Below are 20,012 nucleotides of genomic sequence, written 5' to 3'. Positions count from 1 at the left end.
TGCTGCTATTGCCACAGAAGGGCGGGAGCCACACCAATTCCAGCCAGTCATTTCATGGAGGCCGACAGCTCCAATGATGGAGCGCCCATGCTTCCAGCGTTCGGCTCAGTCATTTTTACCCTTGGCAGCTCGCGGGATAATGTTGGCATTAACGCACACATCTCAGTTCTTTTTACAAAGGTTTCTGAGGAGAACGAAGAAGGAATGCAACCGGTCTCCGCTGAGGTACTTCCAGAGGGCAGTGGGGAGAAACGCCCAGTGGTGCAGCCGACAATTGCAGAGGGAAATCCAGAGAAGGAGCTTCAGCAGTCCCCTACCCGACTTCAAGAGCAGGAGACGTCGGCCACAGCGCAGGACCCTATGGCAATGTGGGCAGGCATCCCAGAAGGCCAAGGCTGGAGCAGAATTATTGAGGAAAAACCTGAAGATTAGTCCCCAGCGGCACACTATGTCATACATTTCTCTCTTTCAGGTCTGGTATAGGTTCTGGGTCTCGGTCGAGGCCTGGATTAAGCTAAATATCTATGTTTGTATCTTTTCAGTTCTTGTTTATGTTCACGTTCACTATAGTATAGGCAGTAGGCCTTGCAAAGTCTGTTACGCGTCTGTCTGTTTGATGCCCCTGCGCGGGCCGTTTTGGTATGACCTGGAAACAACTCTGTGTTTTGTCATGTAGGAAGTGCTGCCCCTGCGAGGGCGAATTCTCAGTGAAGTAAAGCTACCCAAGGTGCCACAGTCGGCCCTGGGCAGCCTGTCTTTTTGAATGTAATGCTTACCTGTACATAATATAATAGATTAGATAGCTTTGCCGAGAAAAAAAAGTTTATTTAATATTAATATTTAAATTATTATCATCATTATTTATATTATTTATTATTATTTAATTAATAAGTATTTTTAATAACTATTATTGTTTGTATTATTATTTAATTAAATTATTTAATAGTAATATATAAATTATTATTTATTATCTAATTATTTATGAAAAATATTAATTGGTTATTTCTATAATTTATAATAAATAGTAATATTTTTACTGTAATAGTTCTTTTTTTTTTAATATTATATATTTATAGTAGATACACATTTCTATATTCAAGCTTCTGTGATTCATAATGAATTAAACAAAGTCTTTTGGTAGAAATCACATGAGAGAATGTTTTTGGCCGACGCGTTTCGAACCAATAAGTGTTTCGAAACACTTGTTGGTTCGAAACACGTAGGCCAAAAAATTCTCTCATAGATGCAAATTATTATCATTATTTATTATTATTTAATTATTAAACATTTTTAATAACAATTTGTCTTATTATTTGATTAAATTATTTAAATATTTGATATTAATATTTAAATTATTATTATCATTATTTAAATTATTTAATTGATAAATATTTTTAATAAGAATAAGGTGCATACTTCTTTGAAGCCCCTCAATACTATCCGGAGCTCCCTCAAGTCAGTTAAGGATTAGGTTGACCCCAAAGATATGAAAGGTGTCTACTTAGTCCCTTGCTCATGCGGAACACCCTATATTGGAGAAACGGGTTGTTCCATCAAGCAGAGGATTTAAGAGCATGTGGCAGATATTAGACATAACAGGTCCCGCTCGTCTGCCTTAGTTGAACATGCGTCTAATACTAAACACCACATATGTATTGAGGATTCTTGGGTTTTAGCCAAAATTGATCACTTCCATCATAGGAAGTTCAGAGAGGCATTAGATATTGAGAAGCATTGTAACAGTCTAAATAGGGATGAGGGCTGGAAAATTAGCAGCCACTGGATCCCTGCTCTCCATTCCTAGTTTTTATTTATTCCTTGAAATTTCTCCATTTATCTAGATTTTGATTTTCCCCCGATCATATATATATATATATATATATATATATATAATTAATTAATAGTAATTTAATATTATTATTTATTTTATTTACATTTTACATCTGTTTAATTTTTTCCCTATTAGTTCTTTATTTTTTAAAATTATTTAAAAATTATGATTTATCTTTTTTTTTTTTTTTAATTTGTTTTTTGAAAATTTGTTTGATTCTTAATTATTCATTCTTAATCCTCTCTTTTTTTTTTGAATATTATTATTTATTTAATTTACATTTTACATTTTTTGAAAGTTTTTTTTTATTCTCAATTATTCATTCTTAATGCTTATTTATTTATTTTATAATTTATTATTATCTATCTATTTTATTTTATTTTATTTCATTTTATTTATTTATTTTTTATGAGAATGTTTTTAAATGTTTGTAACTATTTTGACTTTATAACATTTTATTTTTATTTAATCAATTTTTATTTTTGACTTTCTAATGGACCAATTTATATTTGGAAGCATCTCCACTTATATATATGGTTAATGTTAGATCAGATGCTCCACCTTTGCCCTAATGATAAACCACAGTGGAAGGTTCGAAACATTGGCTCCAATCAATTATTTGATGGGATTTCTCCGGAAAATTTTCTCTCTAAACAATATTATTGTTTGTATTATTATTTAATATCATTTAATTATTTACTAAAAATATTAATTAATTATATCTATTATTTATAATAAATAATAATATTTTTATTGTAGTAGTTTTTTTTAATATTAGTTTTATTATTATACCTTTATAGTTTGTGTAGTAGATACAAATGAAGCCTTCGATTTGTATCAAGCATTTAATTACTTAAATATAGTTATACTGATTTTTAATTGAAATTAATAATCCAATGTGCAAATTATTTCTCTTGAACTTTAAATTTCTTTTATAAATAATCATAACCAAACATATATAAAATTTATATATATTATCCATCTAAAACATTATGATATTTTTAATAATATAAAATTCAACAAATTGACAATCCACGTAAAATGCTTCAAAGTATATACTAGCAATTGCTCCAAAAAGTGCAAAGAGTGGCAGATAGGTTTTTTAAATTGGAAAAATTTATGAAATTTGGAAAAATGGTATGATGGACGCATTTGTAGGATATGTATACCATATGTATTGGCAAATTTAAATTTTATATAGATATTGTAAAAGATGATATATATATATATATATATATATATATATATATATATATATATATATATATATATATATATATATATATATATATATATATATAAGAACACTAATTTGATTTACTTCTAATAAAATACTAAAACTAGAGAATAACGATTGTTGAAAACTACCCTTTAAATTCAATTAAAATAATTGGATTATAAAATCTACAGTTTAAATTATATTATTAATTAATATTTTTTTTCTTCTAAAAATTAATTAAAATTTATTTACAGTGTATTTTAATTTACATATGAATGATAAGTGGTGCTATTTTAATTTCATATATAATCCAAATTAAAATACAGAATAATGAAATTTTGTAATGAAGATTAAACCTGGGATGAACAAAGACCATAAAAAGGCTTTTCAAAAGGCAATTTTGTGTACATTTCCTCAGATAAAAACACAAAGATTATCTTAAACTGTGGCATACAAGAAAATGAAAATGCAAATGGCAACAATAGATTTTGTCAAAAACTGATAATTACCTGGAAAAGTTGAAAACTAAGCCCTTGAATAGTCTGCAAAAGGAATATCCAACCAATCCACAAAATTGAACAAGACTAGTAAATTCGTAACAAAACTTTTCCACCAGTGCTTAGTCTAAAGAGCCCACAAATTCACCCGAAAAATAATGGAAATTCTGGCAAGATTATGAAAAAAACCAACATAAAATTTTGAAAATCTGGGTTACCACTATCAAACTTCAGGGTTCGGGTTTTCCCAGGGGTTCTTGATGGTGTTGAATCCATTTTCACCATTAAAACACTCCAACACTCCAATTTTATTTTATTTTTTACTAGAAATCTGTCATCCAGGAAAATTTGTAGCATCGAAGATGTTTCATTTCATTGGGATAAATATTAAAAGCAACATTTGATGATGATGAAAAGAGCCAATTAATTTGTGCACAATTCTAGTCTTTTCAGATTGGAGCGAATAATTCCACATTCGAGTTGGTGTTTCCAAGTATGCAAAGCCTACAACGAAATTACAATAGAACGGAATGTGAGGAATTGAGAATAGTTTATGCAATCCAAAAATTTTGGCACTATATCTTAGCTAACTTCTAAGTATTTATGTAAGCCATTAAGCTCTGTTATATTTAACTAATAAATCAGTACTACATCGAAGGATCTATAGATAACTACTACTACTAGAATAATTTATTGTAGATTTAAACTATATTTAACTAAAAGGTATTATTTATTAGCAACTTTAATATATCTATTGATTCGGAAACCATTACAAAGAAACGAGCATATCAATGTTTAGGAAAATAAATAAACTGAAAGGAGCTAAACTAATATGTAGGCACTATTCTATATGAAATAAATAATTATCGTGCCCCAGATACTGCTCGCAACTTCACCATCCCTGATAATTATAGATGTCATGTCATAAGTTCTTGTATCTTGAATTTCAATAGGTAATGAAGGCACCACCCTAAACATGCATATAGATCAATCAACTAATTCATTGAAAGAGTTGTCTTCTAAGAAATGCTCAGTGCCCATCTTCATATTGGTCGATCAATTCACATTAGTTCAATACAAGATGGGTTGATAATGTTTGCATGATTAGCCCAAATTACATTCTGAATAATACAAGTTTCGTCTTGAGAATTGAAAAACGATTTCAAGGTTGCCTTCCTACTAAATATCCAATGTGTTTTCATTGACAATTCAAAATTCTGACTGCACCTAGATGAAGTGAGAACATCGATGCTTGTTTATCATACAAATTAAGATTGATAACTTAGTTGAGACGTCCAAACAGTTGGCTTCTTTTCCATTACAAAACAAAGAGGGTAAATCCAATGCTTGGTGCTTGGACATCCCCATCAGATTACATGATACCTCATATTGATTTGGAATAAATTTCTAATGATAAGAAAGATGTGGATTTGGCTTGAATCTATAATCATGTATGCATGATTTGAATCCACACTTAGTAGGTAATCTATCTAGTGCATCATACATGTCTCTTGCGAGTCCACCCGCCACTTTTCGAAAGGAGAATGTTACTCTGACTCCCATGTCTATAACATTTTGGGGCAAGACATTACATAACTGTAACACCATAGCGATCAAAAGATTATGCCAGGGAATTATGCAAGCTCTAGCTAAACTTTGGAGCAATGGTAAAAAAACTTAAGAAGTTGAAAACACATTATTGCCAACTTTCTCCCAGTATCTATTGGGATCAAAGACAACCTTGTCAAATCCTTTTGTTCTTGTCTTTCAAATGGTGTATATTGATCATTTTGGGAGATGAGAGACAACCATCTAAATTGATGATCTTTGATATACTTTTCATGTAGCTCCACAAAATTCCATAGGAGAGGAAGTCAAGAACAAGACGTGGCTTTAGGAGTGTGCTCGATTTCAATAAGCATATGTTAAGGAAAAGAAGCATATGCATTCATTGGACTCTAATAAGTTTTTCCAGCATTGGTGTCAAAAGACTAATTAAGACCATGAAAATACTTTGATGCTTTCAATAAACACTAGCTAAATGGAAGTCAATACCCTACAATATTTGTGTACACAATTGATTCAAAATCTCGGATCTTCATTGCACAGATCCATGGAAAAAACCAAATAAAAGCACATTCGAGACAAGCATCACAAGCTACCATTGCCTGCGTACTCTTATTAGAAGCAAGAAGATAAATTTGGAATGCTAAGCAGCACATATTATTCTCTTACTAAACAAGAATGAGCTTAGCATTTGAGATAACCCTACAAAGACTACAAAGACTACTAAACTTCTTCCTTGGTTGGTGGCGCATGTGAGATATGAAATTTCACCCTATCCTCGTTGTCGTTTTCACTTAGAAAAAAGAATCAAGCAATTCAAATTTCTCTTAAAAGGTGAAACTAAGACCAAATGGAATAATGGAATGGAAAAATGTTGGTATTTTTGGTTTTCATAACAATTGCAATGACAAGTCTAGCTTCTACTCATTTGATGGGGAAACCAATCTAGGTTCAGAAAGATGGGCATCTCCTTTTCGAGGCCTTTTCCAAGAAGAACATGTTCCTCGGCAATCAAACATTTCAGAGACATCAACAGGAAAGAAACTTCCAACATTGAATTGATTTTCAACAAAAGGGCAAACCCATCCATCTAGTCATGTTCCTCCCCCCCTTGAAGAGTTGCAGAGTGAGCTCTTATACAGAGAGACCTATTCAGAATGCTTGAAATTGGAGTAAAATCAGAGGACGGAACAGGTGGTGAGGGTGCTAGGCTACAAAACCTCTGCTGAATGTTCATATGATATTTCTGAGCTCTTCTCGCAGCAATTCTCTCCTTCTTGTGAGCATTCTGGTGTCCTCCCAATGCCTGAGAACTGTACAACTTCCTAGAACAAAATAAGCACGGGTAAATGTGAGCTTCCAAAGATCCCCACTGCACAGAGCCCGTGCTTTCACCAATTGTTTTCGAGACCTTCCCTAGACCTCTCAAAGTAGATTTTGCAATTGCCAAATAAAATTTTGTCTTGCACTCTAAAAATACTGCCATGCAAACAAAATAGGAAAGCCCTCTCCAAGCAATTTTATTTATGCTAAACCCCTATAACTAGGGATGTCATTTGTGATCTTTCTCTCACAATATATGTAATTTTGTTCTTGTTTACAAAATAACATAAAGGTATAGAAGAATAGACCTGTGTGAAAATAAATCAAGTCCAGTTTCAAATTTAAATAAAAATGTAGGGCTATCTACTGTGATATTGCAAGTCATTTGAGATAGAGAGGGCCCGCAACAATTGCAGAAAATGGATATGGGAAACCCACAAGCCCATGCTTGAATAGCAGAGATGAATTAAACTGTCCGACGTAGCATAGATTCTTCTGACTTCTGTTCAACTTCCGGGACTAAACACTGTGGGCGCTGGAGCTTTACTAGGACATGCGAGGGATGAATGAGAAGGTTGTCGAAAGTCGCAGAATAATTTCCCATAATGGCTTTGAGAAAAGAAGCCATAATTCCACAACAAAACATGCACACGAGTTTCTTTAAGATGCACCCGAGTTGTCTTGTATATGTAATAAAATCAGAGGAAACCGGAATTGGTGGTGGCTGCCATCGATAGAGTCTTCGTTGTGTAGTTGTGCACCATAAAACTATGTTTAGTGCCATAAACTCCACGAAGAATTCAAACGAACTCTCTTGGAACTCCGGCGTAAAAGGCTCTGACGTAAATATGGTGCACACTACAAGTGGAGAGAAGGAGGGTGTGTAAAAATCTGTGCATAGATGTCAGACAGAAACAAGAAGTGTAAACGAAAACCAGAGGTGAACTGATTCAAAAGATAGGCCTATTGACCTAAATATATTTGAAAATTATATATATATATATAATTTTTTTTTAAATAATTAATATTATGATATAATACTAATTTATTTTCTAATTTCAATTTCTTCATAAAATAAGAGGTTTGCATATTAAGAGATTTAATTTCTCTAGACTTTTCGTAAATCTAAGTTAATTTAATTATTAACTATAATTAATTATTAATTTAATGATGATTATTATTATTATTATATTTATTTTTAGTTTTATATAATTTGACCCAATCAAAATGTTTTATTGATAATTATAATTATTAATTATCTTATTTTATTTTATTTTGACAAGTTAAAATACTTGAATGATATTACATTACATTACAACATCTCTACCATACTAGACTAGGAAGCCCCTCTAAGCCCAAAATTATTTAATGAGTTAAATAAGATTACTTTAAGAAACTATTATGTAATAAGTTAAATAAGATTACTTTAAGAAACTATTATGTAATGAGTTAAATGGGATTACCTTATCATTGCTTTCTCTCTTCCGTGAAGGGTTTCCGTTCAAATTTTCCCTGATTTAGCATGTAGTATGAACAAAAAACCATGAATAAATAAATAGTAGGAAAAGAAATTAAAAATGAATATATTGAAACATTATAACAGGGTTTTCTCCCCCCCCATTCAAAACTTGTCAAGGTTTTAGAAGTTTTGGAGGGTTGAGCTCTATGTACAGTGTTCAACACTCTATGTTGGGTATGGATCTGTAAATTTATATATTGTCTACTGTATATTATTTATTTAGGAGGCGATAAACGTAGTCTATCTAGTTTTATGGGAATTAAATGACCATTTTTCATGCCCATCTTCGATCTGTGGGAATTCTTTCGAGGTATTTTCATGGATTAGTTTGAGCCTGTCGAGAATATTAACATTCGACTTGTTTTATTATTATATGATTTTACTATGAGTTCCCAGCTACGAGAGCCCTTGAGATTTTTCATTGGCTTAGCAAGGTCTTCCACAAATTTCACATCTGTTAGACACATGAATGATTACGACTTGCTACTGAAAAAATTTGGACAAACCCCTCCTACAAATTACTCAAACAAACAACCAAAGTCAGCAAAAGATTGCAACATACCTTGTTCGAAATGCAAACAGAGCACTTTTCTCAATCAATAAATTGTGGCCTATTTACTTACTTGCGAGAGGGAAGGTTGTGACTGATAGATTTCATGTGGAAGAGAGGGCCACCATGGAGTACCAGTGGAGGTGAGGAAGCTTGTGAATAATTTTCGTTGTCTGTCATGTCGTCCGAGGAAGCCGAGGAGGCCATCAAATGTTAGAAAATAAATTTTACGAGGGCAAAGGAACTCAAAAATCAGTTGCGGAAAAGTAGGAAAGGTCAACTTCAGTTGTGGAAAGGTAAATCTTAGGTTGAGGCGAGGATATCACAACCACATAGGGACTTAATTAAAACACAGAGTTCACTCACGACAAAACAGAGTAAAATAAAAAAGGTTACGGAAATTTACTTGTGTAAAATTAAAACCATAGCACAATTGACCACACTTTATATTATATGTCAAAACATAAAGAAATTACATTGGCGTGATAAATCGAGGCTGAAGCTCCAAGTCAAAAATAAAATAGACTTACTGTGATTTACGCATTACTAGGTTGTGGAGTAAACTTCTGTAAAACTCCGTAAAACTGGTTTTCACGCACCCACCAAAATTTCCTCCACGATTTTCTCCTCACTACCTCAGATACTCTCGCTCCCTAACTTGCCCAACATGCCCAACATTAAAAATGACTTTTACTTGCATGTTTATCCCAACATATGAATTTCACATTAATTACATGACAGACAAAATATTTAATACACAACATGGGCGATTTTACATCGTAAATAATTTTCTGAACTTGCAGGTGTTGTGGAGTGTAGGCAACAGTCGTAGAATGAATGTTTTCCCATATCTGTTTATTAAAATTTATTAAGTTCTTTAACCTTTGTGATGTGTTACGGAATGGTCCGCTCTGAACTTATGTTCTGACCCCTGTTCTTTTGCCTGTAAACAAAATCGCAACCGTGTAGTGGTTGACTGGGCAAACATGATGGTTGTTAGTGTGTTTAAGGCGGTGGTTGGAATTAATATTTCCAACGCTCCCCCTTAATAACAACTGCCACCATTGACAATTCCCAAACAATCTCTGGGATAAACAAAACTTTCACGTGCCAATGGCTTTGTGAAAATATCAGCAAACTGTTCCTGTGACCTGCAGTGCTGCAACACAATTTCATCAGTGTTAATCAACTCTTTGATAAAATGATATTTAACATCAATATGCTTGGTCCTATTGTGAAAGACCGAATTCTTTGACAATGCAATCGCAGATGTGTTATCGCAGAAAATAGTTGTTGCTCCCTCTTGGTCGCGGCAAAGATCCCTCAACATCCTTCTCATCCAAACTGCCTGACACGCTGCTGCTGTTGCAGTGACATATTCAACTTCTATTGTTGACAATGAAACTATTGACTACTTTTTGGAAGCCCTTGAAATGGCTCCTGAACCCAAATGAAAAACATAACCCAACGTGCTCTTTTTGTCATCGACACTTCCTGTCCAATCACTGTCGGTGTAACCAACCAGCCTAAAATCATGTGTTGCGGTGTACAAAACGCCATACTGTTTTGTCCCATTGACATACCTTAGAATTCTTTTCGCTGCTTGCCAATGTGTCTCCTTGGGTGTCTCCATGAACCTTGACACCAAACTCACTACATATATTATATCTAGCCTAGTGGCGATCAAATACATCAAGCTGCCTATCATGCTCTTGTATAATGTCAGATTAACATTGCTGATGCAATCTTCTTTGCTCGACTTCAAATCCATGACAGTTGGAGTTGGTGTAGGCTTGCTATTCTGCATTTTAAACCTCTCCAACATGTCCTCCACATACTTTTCTTGAGAGATAAAAATAACATTTTCTATTTGCTTTACTTCTATGCCAAAAAATTATCTTAACACCCCAATTCAGTCATTTCAAATTCATTCTTCATGACTTGTTCGAAATCAACGATGAGAAAATCATCAGTGCCTATTAAAACTAAGTCATTTACATATAAGGCAACAATGAGAATCTTACCATCATTCTCTTTGATGTAGAGAGTAGGCTCACCGTCACATTTGTCAAAACCATTGTCCAACAAGTAAGCATTTATCCTGTTGTAACATGCACGCGGTGCTTGCTTCAGCCCAGAAAGAGCTTTCCTCAACCGATACACTTTGTCTTCTTTTCCTTCTACCTCATAACCAGGCGGTTGCGCAACATACACTTACTCTTTCAGCATTCCATTCAAGAACGTTGACTTTACATCCATTTGATACACTTTCCATTTATGTTGTGCGAGAATCACCACAACTGTACACATCGTCTCCATCCTCGCGACTGGCACAAAAGTTTCTGAATAATCTCTTCCATGTTGTTGCTTGTATCCTTTGACAACTAGCCTTGCTTTGTGCCTTTCAATCTTCCCATCAACATTGCTCTTGGTCTTATAGACCCACTTCACTCCAATGACTTGCTTTCCTTGCGGCAAGTTCACTAACTCCCATGTGTCATTCTTTTCTATTGCTTCTATTTCTTCCTCCATTGCTGCAACCCATTTTTCATCTTTGATTGCATCTTCAAAATGGATTGGGTCATCTACATGACAAAACTGTAGAAATTTTGAATAATATGACACATATTCAATGGAGATTATCCTGATCATGTACTATTGCGGAATACATACACAATACATAAGCTCCAATACACAATACGTTGATCATCAATATAGCAGCATCAATAACAATAAAACATCAAGAGCATTCACACATTAACATAGTATGTAACCCCGGGAAAGCATCTCGCTAAAAACCCCAACTATCTGTATATTAATGATTGAGAACATGTAACATTACAAAGTACAATGCTTATCACAAGAAATCCAGTACCAGCTCCACCCGTTACACACAATATAGCTAAGATCTGATCTCCAAATCTATTCCACTGCTTTCCTGCCTCCACTGCTCAATACTTGCTCAAGAATGAATGAGAATGGATTAACCAAACTCGTATTTACCTCCAAAGAACCACGCACACTGGGAAAGACGTGAGCAGAGGCTATAATACTGGGCAAATACATGAGCAAACTCATTGGCATACTCAATCCCTTGATTGTGCAAATCCTCAAGCACAACTATAGTCGCAACTGATAGCAATCTGATCCTCTAACACCTGTCCCTGCTGAACTGAACATGCACTGACATGCAACTGAGTTAACTGATGTATTCTATAGTTGAATTATGAGTTAATAATTAGTTTAACAACTCATCATTAGTCTATTTGCAATTAGACTAATTACAACTAGTTTAACCAAGTCAAACTAAACACAACTCCATCAACTCCACAATCAACTCCACCAAACTCAACTGATTGAGTTCTAACTGAAGTCATGCATGGAACAACTCAACTGACCCACCAAGAAAGCGTACTTCCTTCTGACAGCTGCATGTGCCACATCTGTAGCTCAAACTGAAGTGCTCCAAGAGAATAAGATCAAGTTTATAGTCCAAATATTATTATGAAACAATAATATTTGATTTTTCTATTTTGGGCAGCTAGTCTAAAAATAGACTTTGATCACTCCTACTGTGATCACTCATACTGTGATCATCCTTGCTGTGGTCACTCCTACTGTGATCATCCTTACTATGCTCCAAAAATAGAACTTGCGCCATAATTTTCCTGCGAACCCACTTAGTGAAGGCAACTCTTTTCACTAAGCTCCATCATCTTGTTGCAATCTCAACACTCCCTCTTGACAAGATATGGATTATCAGTAACCCCTATCCTACCTCGGTGGTACTCGAATTTGCTCCTGGTGAGAGCCTTCATCAGAATATCAGCATCCTGATCCTCCGTTGTAATGTACAAAAGTAACATGATCCTCCGCTGCACACAATCTCTGATATGATGGTACCTGATGTCAATATGTTTAGATCTATCATGAAATACAGGATTAGCCGAGAGTTTAATGCAACTCTGGTTATCACGGTAAATCACAGTAGGATCCAAATGAGAACCAAACAAACCAACCAGGATCTTCCTCATCCATATAGCCTCGCATGTAGCCAAACTTGCTGCCATATACTCGGCCTCTGCTGAACTGAGTGCCACAGATCTCTACTTCATGTTGTACCAAGAAATTGCTGTCGATCCAATACTGAAGACCCCTCCTGATGTGCTCTTTTTGTCCGTTGGGATCCCTGCCCAATTTGCATCTGTGAAGCCACATAGCTTCTCCTCATCCTCCTGTCTGTACCACAATCCATATCCCGATGTGCCTCTCAAGTAGCACAATACATGCTTGCTCGCCTTCCAGAAGAGCTTGGTAGGCTTAACCATAGCTTGTGAAAGCTGGTTAACTGCATAGCATATATCGGGTCGTGTATTGACCAATTACATCAGCGACCCCACCAACTGTCGATAAACAGTGGCATCCACTTCTTCTCCCGAAGTGGCATCCTCCTTCCTCCAACCTCCAGGAAGAGGAGTATCAACAGGCTTGCAGCCATGCATGTTGAAATTCTCCAGTACCTCCCGAGCATACTTGCCCTGAGAAACAAACAGTCCACCACTACGCTGCCATATTTCCAATCCTAGGAAATAGTGAAGGAGGCCCAAGTCCTTCATCTCAAACTCTGTAGCAAGATCCTTCTTGCATGACAGTATCAACAGCTCATCACCCGTTAGAATCAAATCATCAACATACAATACAATGATAAGCAGCTTACCCTCCACCACAATTTGGTATAGGTTAGGATCCGCCTCGCTCTTGGAGAATCCAAGTCCTGTGAAATAGTTGTCTATCCGTGTGTACCAAGCACATGGTGCTTGCTTCAACCCATACATCACTCTCTTGAGCCTGCACACATGCGACTCGCTGCTGAAGAACTCAAAGCCTTCAGGCTGCTCAATGTACACCTCCTCCTCAATGACTCCGTTGAGGAACGCAGTCTTCACATCCATCTGATGAATGTGCCATCCCATCTGCACTGAGAGAGCAAGAATTGTCCGTATGGAAGAATACATTGCGACAGGTGCAAAGGTCTCCTCATAATCGATCCCCTCTATCTGTGAAAAGCCTCGTGCAACAAATCTTGCCTTGTACTTCTCCACACTCCTGTCAGCTGCCTGCTTAACTTTGTAGATCCATCTCGAACCCACCATTGATTTCCCTTCCGGTTTAGGAACAATCTCCCATGCACTGTTTCTGACAATAGAATCATACTCTTCCACCATGGGGTCTACCCATGCGGGTTCCTCCACAGCTTTCTCGAAAGAGGATGGCTCAGTCACAACACACTTGCTCATAAGAGCCATGTATCCAGTGTACCGTTCAGGGGACTATCTCTGCCTGCGTTGGGCTGTAGGTGGTCCTACAACTTTCTCTGCATCTTGAGCCAGTCGCTCAGCTTCTGTCAAGCGTTGTCGCCCTCTGATGGTTGGCACTGCATGAGTGGTCTCTTCCACTCCATGAACCTCGTCCTGTGGCTGATCCACGTCCTGAAGCTCATCCTTAGGAACTAATAGCTCCTCATCTGCATGCAAGTGTAGCTCCCTCTCAAGCGAACACTTCATGGCTTTCTTCTCCTGAAATTTTATATCCCGTCACACAACAGTTTTACCATTGTCTGGCAAATACACATGATAGTTGTGGGGCGTATCAGTGTACCCCACAAATATCCCAACCTCAGCGGTCAGCTCCAACTTCTTCCTGGCATCCTTCGTCACATGCATGTAAACGTTAGCACCAAAAATCCTCAAATGAGAAAGATCAAGTTTCTTACCAGAATAAGCCTCCTCGGGTGTACTCATGCCAAGTATCCTATGAGGACAACGGTTCTGCACATAAACTGTTGTATTGCATGCTTCCGCCCACAAGTGAAGGGGTAGGCCCTGATCATGCAACATCGCCCGTGCAGCACCCACGATTGTTCTGTTCTTCCACTCAGCTACCCTGTTCTGCTGTGGGTTATGGGGAGCTATGAGCTCTCTACGAATCCCTTCTGCCTTGCAGAAATCCTTGAACTCGTCTGAGATGTATTCACCACCATTATCGCTCCTAAGGGCCTTCACCTTCTTCCCCGACTCCTTCTCGACCAGTGCTTTGAATTCACAGAACTTTGAATACGTCTCACTCTTCTTCTGCATGAAGAAGATCCAGCACTTATGAGAGAAATCATCAACAAAAATCACATAATACTTGTGTTTTGCTGTCGAAGCAACTGAGAAAGGTCCACACACGTCTGTGTGAATTCTCTCAAGGATCATCGTGGCTCGACTATCCTTCTCATGAAAGGTTGCTTTCACAAACTTCCCCAAAGTACACCCCTTGCATTGATCTGACTGCGCAAGTGTGCCTTTAGGAAGTCCTGTAGTGATCTGCTGCAGTATCTTCAAGGCTCCATGGTGAAGGTGACCCAATCTCCTGTGCCACAACTTGCCATCATCCCGGCTCACCAATCCTTTTGCCTTGCCTGCCATTGTTGTGCATCCATCTACATGCAACTGATAAAGGTTCCTTACACGAACCCCTATCTTCCGGGTCTCACCAGTTGTCTTGCTGCACAGGAAAGCTTTTCCCTTGCTGAAAACAACATCATACCCCTTGTCTTCTAACATCACCACTGAGATAAGATTCTTCTTCAATCCTCGAACATGCATGACTTCCTTCAATACGAAGAGTTTACCAGACTCCCTCTCAAAGGAAATGGTATCGATACCAGTCGCACTGTATCTACCATCATCGCCCATCTCGATGTGCACTCCAAGATCTTTGTCCTCCAGATCAGAGAACAAATCTTTATCTCCCGTCATGTGAAAAGACACACCACTGTCCAAGAACCACATCGATCCCATCACACTTGAAACCAAGCATGCGATCAATGAAAAATCAAGCTCAAACTGCGAGGCTAGAGCCTCTCCTGCTGAAGATCCAACAGCTTGCTTGTTCTTCTTCTTCTACGGACAATTAGTGGCATAGTGTCTGTGCTGGTGACAGTGAAAACACTTCACCTTGGACATATCCTACTTCTTGCCTTTCGTACCAGACTGAGAAGCTTTCTTGTTCTTCCCCTTCTTTTCTTTGGCAGCCAAAGCGCAATTTTCTTCATCAGCTCCCTTTGACAAAGATCCATCCCTTGTACTCTGCCCGATCTCCTCCTGCACAAGATCTGACCACAGTCTTTCCCATCCTGGCAATTTCTCCCAACCATTGACGGGGTCCTGATAAGAATGCCAACTCTTCGGAAGACCAAGGAGAGCTAAGCTCACCAAGTCCTCATCATCGACAGTAACCCCCACACTTCCCAGCTCATCTCGACATTGAGTGAACTTCGTGAGATACTTGGGCATACTGTCACCCTTCTTGCATTTGATGTTTCTGAGTTTATCTTTGAGCGCCAGCTTCCTCTGATCGCTCTTGCTTTGGAATAATTCTGTTAATGATTTCCACATCAAATATGGAGTATCCTTTCCATGGAGGCTGGACACAATGTGATCCTTCACGCCCTCCATCAGAATCCCTCGACATTTTGCGGTCTTCTTTTGCCAAGCATCAGCTTGAGTAGCATCAGTAGGCTTTGGGACATCCGTCTTTATGAACTCCTTCAGCCCATTATCATCCAATACTGCCTCCATCCTGTCCTTCCATGCAATATAGTTTGAGCTGCCCTCAAGAGCATGCTCCAATCGCAATCCGTTGAAAGACATTGCTGCATTGTCACCAAGAAAACACTGCTGCAAATTCGAATTCCACCAGCAACCAACTCAACCGCCTCGGATCTAAGATTCGTGAGAAAAAAATATTTATCGTACAGAGATTGACTGTATGGGCTTTTACCAGATATTTCACCTTTTAAAGGAAGGATGAATCCAGAGGCTACCTGGCCTGATTACAGGCTCTGCCTAGAGAAATAGAATGTAAACACTTCCTGAATAGTAGATCTGATGATCAACAGCTCCGATACCATGTAGAAATTTTGAATAATATGATACATATTCAATGGATATTATCTTGATCATGTACTATTTCGGAATACATACACAATACATAAGCTCCTCTACGTTGATCATCAATATAGAAGCATCAATAACAATAAAACATCAAGAGCATTCACACATTAACACAGTATGTAACCCGGGGAAAGCATCTCGCTAAAAACCCCAACTATCTGTATATTAATGATTGAGAACATGTAACATTACAAAGTACAATGCTTATCACAAGCAATCCAGTACCAGCTCCACCTGTTACACACAATACAGCTAAGAGCTGATCTCCAAATCTATTCCATGGCCTGCCTGCCTCCACTGCTTAATACCCGTGCAAGAATGAATGAGAATGGATTAACCAAACTCATATTTACCTCCAAAGAATCACTCACACCGGGAAAGACATGAGCAGAGGCTATAATACTGGGCAAATACATGAGAAAACGCATTGGCATACTCAATCCCTTGATTGTGCAAATCCTCATGCACAACTATAGTCACAACTGATAGCAATCTGATCCTCTAACACCTGTCCCTGCTGAACTGAACATGCACTGACATGAAACTGAGTTAACTGATGTATTCTATAGTTGCATTATGAGTTAATAATTAGTTTAACAACTCATCATTAGTCTATTTGCAGTTATACTAATTACAACTAGTTTAACCAAGTCAAACTGAACACAACTCCATCAACTCCACAATCAACTCCACCAAACTCAACTGATTGAGTTCTAACTAAAGTCATGCATGCAAAAACTCAACTAACCCACCAAGAAAGCGTACTTCCTTCTGACAGCTGCATGTGCCTCATCTGTAGCTCAAACTGAAGTGCTCCAAGAGAATAAGATCAAGTTTATAGTAAAAATATTATTATGAGACAATAATATTTGACTTTTCTATTTTGGGCAGCCAGTCTAAAAATAGACTTTGATCACTTCTGCTGTGATCATTCCTGCTGTAATCATTCATACTGTGATCATCCCTGCTGTGGTCACTCCTGCTGTGATCATCCCTGTTGTGGTCACTCCTGCTGTGATCATCCCTATTGTGCTCCAAAAATAGAACTTGCGCCATAATTTGCCTGCGGGCCCACTTAGTGAAGGCGACTCTTTTCACTAAGCTCCATCATCTTGTTGCAATCTCAACAAAAACAAAGAAAATAATGAATTCAGGCTAGCGTTACTATCAACTTCATCTTGCTCATATATTTCATTCAAATTTCTGAATTTTGGTCTTCTTATCCTTGTTTAAGATGGGTTTGATATGTCACTTGGTGTTGTGCTTTGTGGCGTGCTTGGAGAAGCACTTTCTTGACTACGTGACGATGTCCTATTATTTGTTGATGGTGTTGTTTGCTGCCTATTTTGTTGAGCTTGAATAGGAGTAGAGGGAGTCACAGTTGAGGAATTACTTGCTACTGTTAATTCCTCTTTGTCCTCATGAAATATACATGCTTTCACATTGACTGTCTTCTCTAAACTTCCATCCCATGCTTCCTCTTCTATGAAATACACATCTTTGTTGATTATGACCTTCTTGGTTAATGGATTGTAGAGCTTGTATGCCTGGGTTCATCATTGTATCCAACAAATATACATTTCTCCCCCTTGTTGTCCAACTTCTTCCTCAACTCATCCGGGACATGTGCATACCCCACACATCCAAAAACTCTCATGTGAGTGACACTATGCTTCCTTCCACTCCATGCCTCTTCAAGAACCACGTTCTGGATGCTTTTGGTTGGACAACTATTCAAGATATATGTTGTACAAGCGACAACGTTAGCCCAATAATCATTTGGCAAATGCTTTGCCTTCAACATACTCCTTGCCATTTCCATAATGGTCCTATTCTTCCTTTTGCCACACCATTTTGCTGAGGTGTATATCTTGTTGGAAATTTCTTGTGAATTCCATGTTTCCTGTAAAATTGAAGGAAATCATTTGAGATGTATTCACCACCTCTGTCAGTCCTGAGAACTTTGATGTAGTGTCCACTTTACTTCTCAACAAGAGCTTTGTATTGGCGAAAGCACTCAAAGACTTCACTTTTCTATTTTAGGAGATAGACCCATGCCTTCTTTGTGTAGTCGTCTATGAAGGTCAATACATAGTTGTTGCCACCAATTGATGGTGTCTACATTGGTCCACATAAATCTGAGTGGACAATCTCCAAAGGCGCCTTTGCCTTTACTAACTTTCCTGCTGAAAATGTCTCTCTATGTTGCTTGCCCAAGATGCATCCTTCACATAGGTTGTTCGGTTTTTCTATGAGTGGTAATCCCTTCACCATGCCTTTCCTATGCAGCAATTCAAACTTTTAAAGTTGAGATGTCCAAATCTCAAATTCCATAACCAGTTTTCATCTTTGACCTCTGCTTGATAGTTCACTTGTGTGACAGTTGCCTATTTTCTTCCATCCTCTTGCGAGTTCATTGAAAGGTGTTCTTGTGCACCTTCTTCTTTCAAATATGATCTTATCTTTAGGGGAAACATTCTATTATTTATCATCTGAACCTTTGCAATCAGCTGTCTGCTTGGAGGCCTATCCAAAATTGCGCACACATCATTTTTGAAGAAGACATTGTAGCCCTTTTGCAATCGCTGTGCAATGCTTATGAAGTTATGCTTTAGACCAAGGACAAAGTAAACATCTGAGATGTACTTCTTCTCCCCCTTCTTTGTTAGGATATTAACTCTTCTTTTTCCCATGACAAAGACTTTGCTATTAGTCCCTAATGTCACTTCAGATTTCACACTTTCATCTAGATTGAAAAACTTATCTATGTTTCCTGACATGTGGTTGCCACACCCTGAATCTAGATACCATATATCACTTTGTTTTTCTTGTGTTACATTACAAGCTAAAAACATGCTATCATGGTTATGTTTTTAGTTTGTGAAATTTACACTTGGTTTGTTACTAATGTCATATTGTTTCTTTCTACATTCATTTGCATAATGTCCATACTTCTTACAATAATGACATTGAACTTGAGATTTATCATACCTCTGACCTTGTGCTTGATTTTGGCTTGGGCCTTGACTTGGATTTTGATTTTTGCCTCTTCCACTTGAGCTTGAAGGGCTGCTTCTTCCACTTCTGTGTGGGCTTCTTCCTCTTCCTCTAGCATATGATCTTCCTCTGCCTCGACCTTGACCAAAGGAAACTTGTGTCTTGAAGGCATGCTCCAATGAGGAGCTTGTTGCTCTATTCAGTCTATGTTCATGAGAAATTAGTGATGCATGAAGCTCATCCACTGAGAACTGTGAGAGATCTTTTGTCTCTTCTATGGCCACAACTATGGCATCAAACCTTGCTGGAAAACTTCTCAAAACTTTCTCAACTATTCTTCTTTCCTCAAGTGTCTCACCATGAGACCTAATTTGAGTAACCAACCCAATTACATGTGTAAAAAATGAGTCTACATTTTCTGACTCTTTCATACAAAGTGTTTCAAAATCTCTTTTCAGCGTTTGCAGTTTTGTTGTCTTCACTTTTGCCATGCCTTGGCAAGCTATGTGG

General features: G+C 37.4%; 1 protein-coding gene across 1 annotated transcript in view; it reads left to right on the top strand.

Annotated features, from left to right (window-relative positions):
- The first annotated feature begins 448 nt into the window (after window positions 1–448).
- LOC149210521 (uncharacterized) overlaps window positions 449–20,012 on the top strand; it is a 41,557-nt gene continuing 21,993 nt past the window's right edge. The window contains exons 1-2 of the mRNA XM_089398986.1: window positions 449–472; window positions 677–727. Coding sequence (XP_089255112.1) covers window positions 449–472; window positions 677–727 — 75 coding nt within the window. The remainder of the gene's footprint in view (window positions 473–676; window positions 728–20,012) is intronic.

This window comes from Pinus tabuliformis, chromosome 1_2, assembly GCF_031772625.1.
Source record: "Pinus tabuliformis cultivar Carrire ecotype Pingquan chromosome 1_2, CPIR1, whole genome shotgun sequence".
NCBI lineage: Eukaryota > Viridiplantae > Streptophyta > Pinopsida > Pinales > Pinaceae > Pinus > Pinus tabuliformis.
Note: the sequence above shows the minus strand (reverse complement) of the source record. Positions and strands in the feature narration are given on the sequence as shown.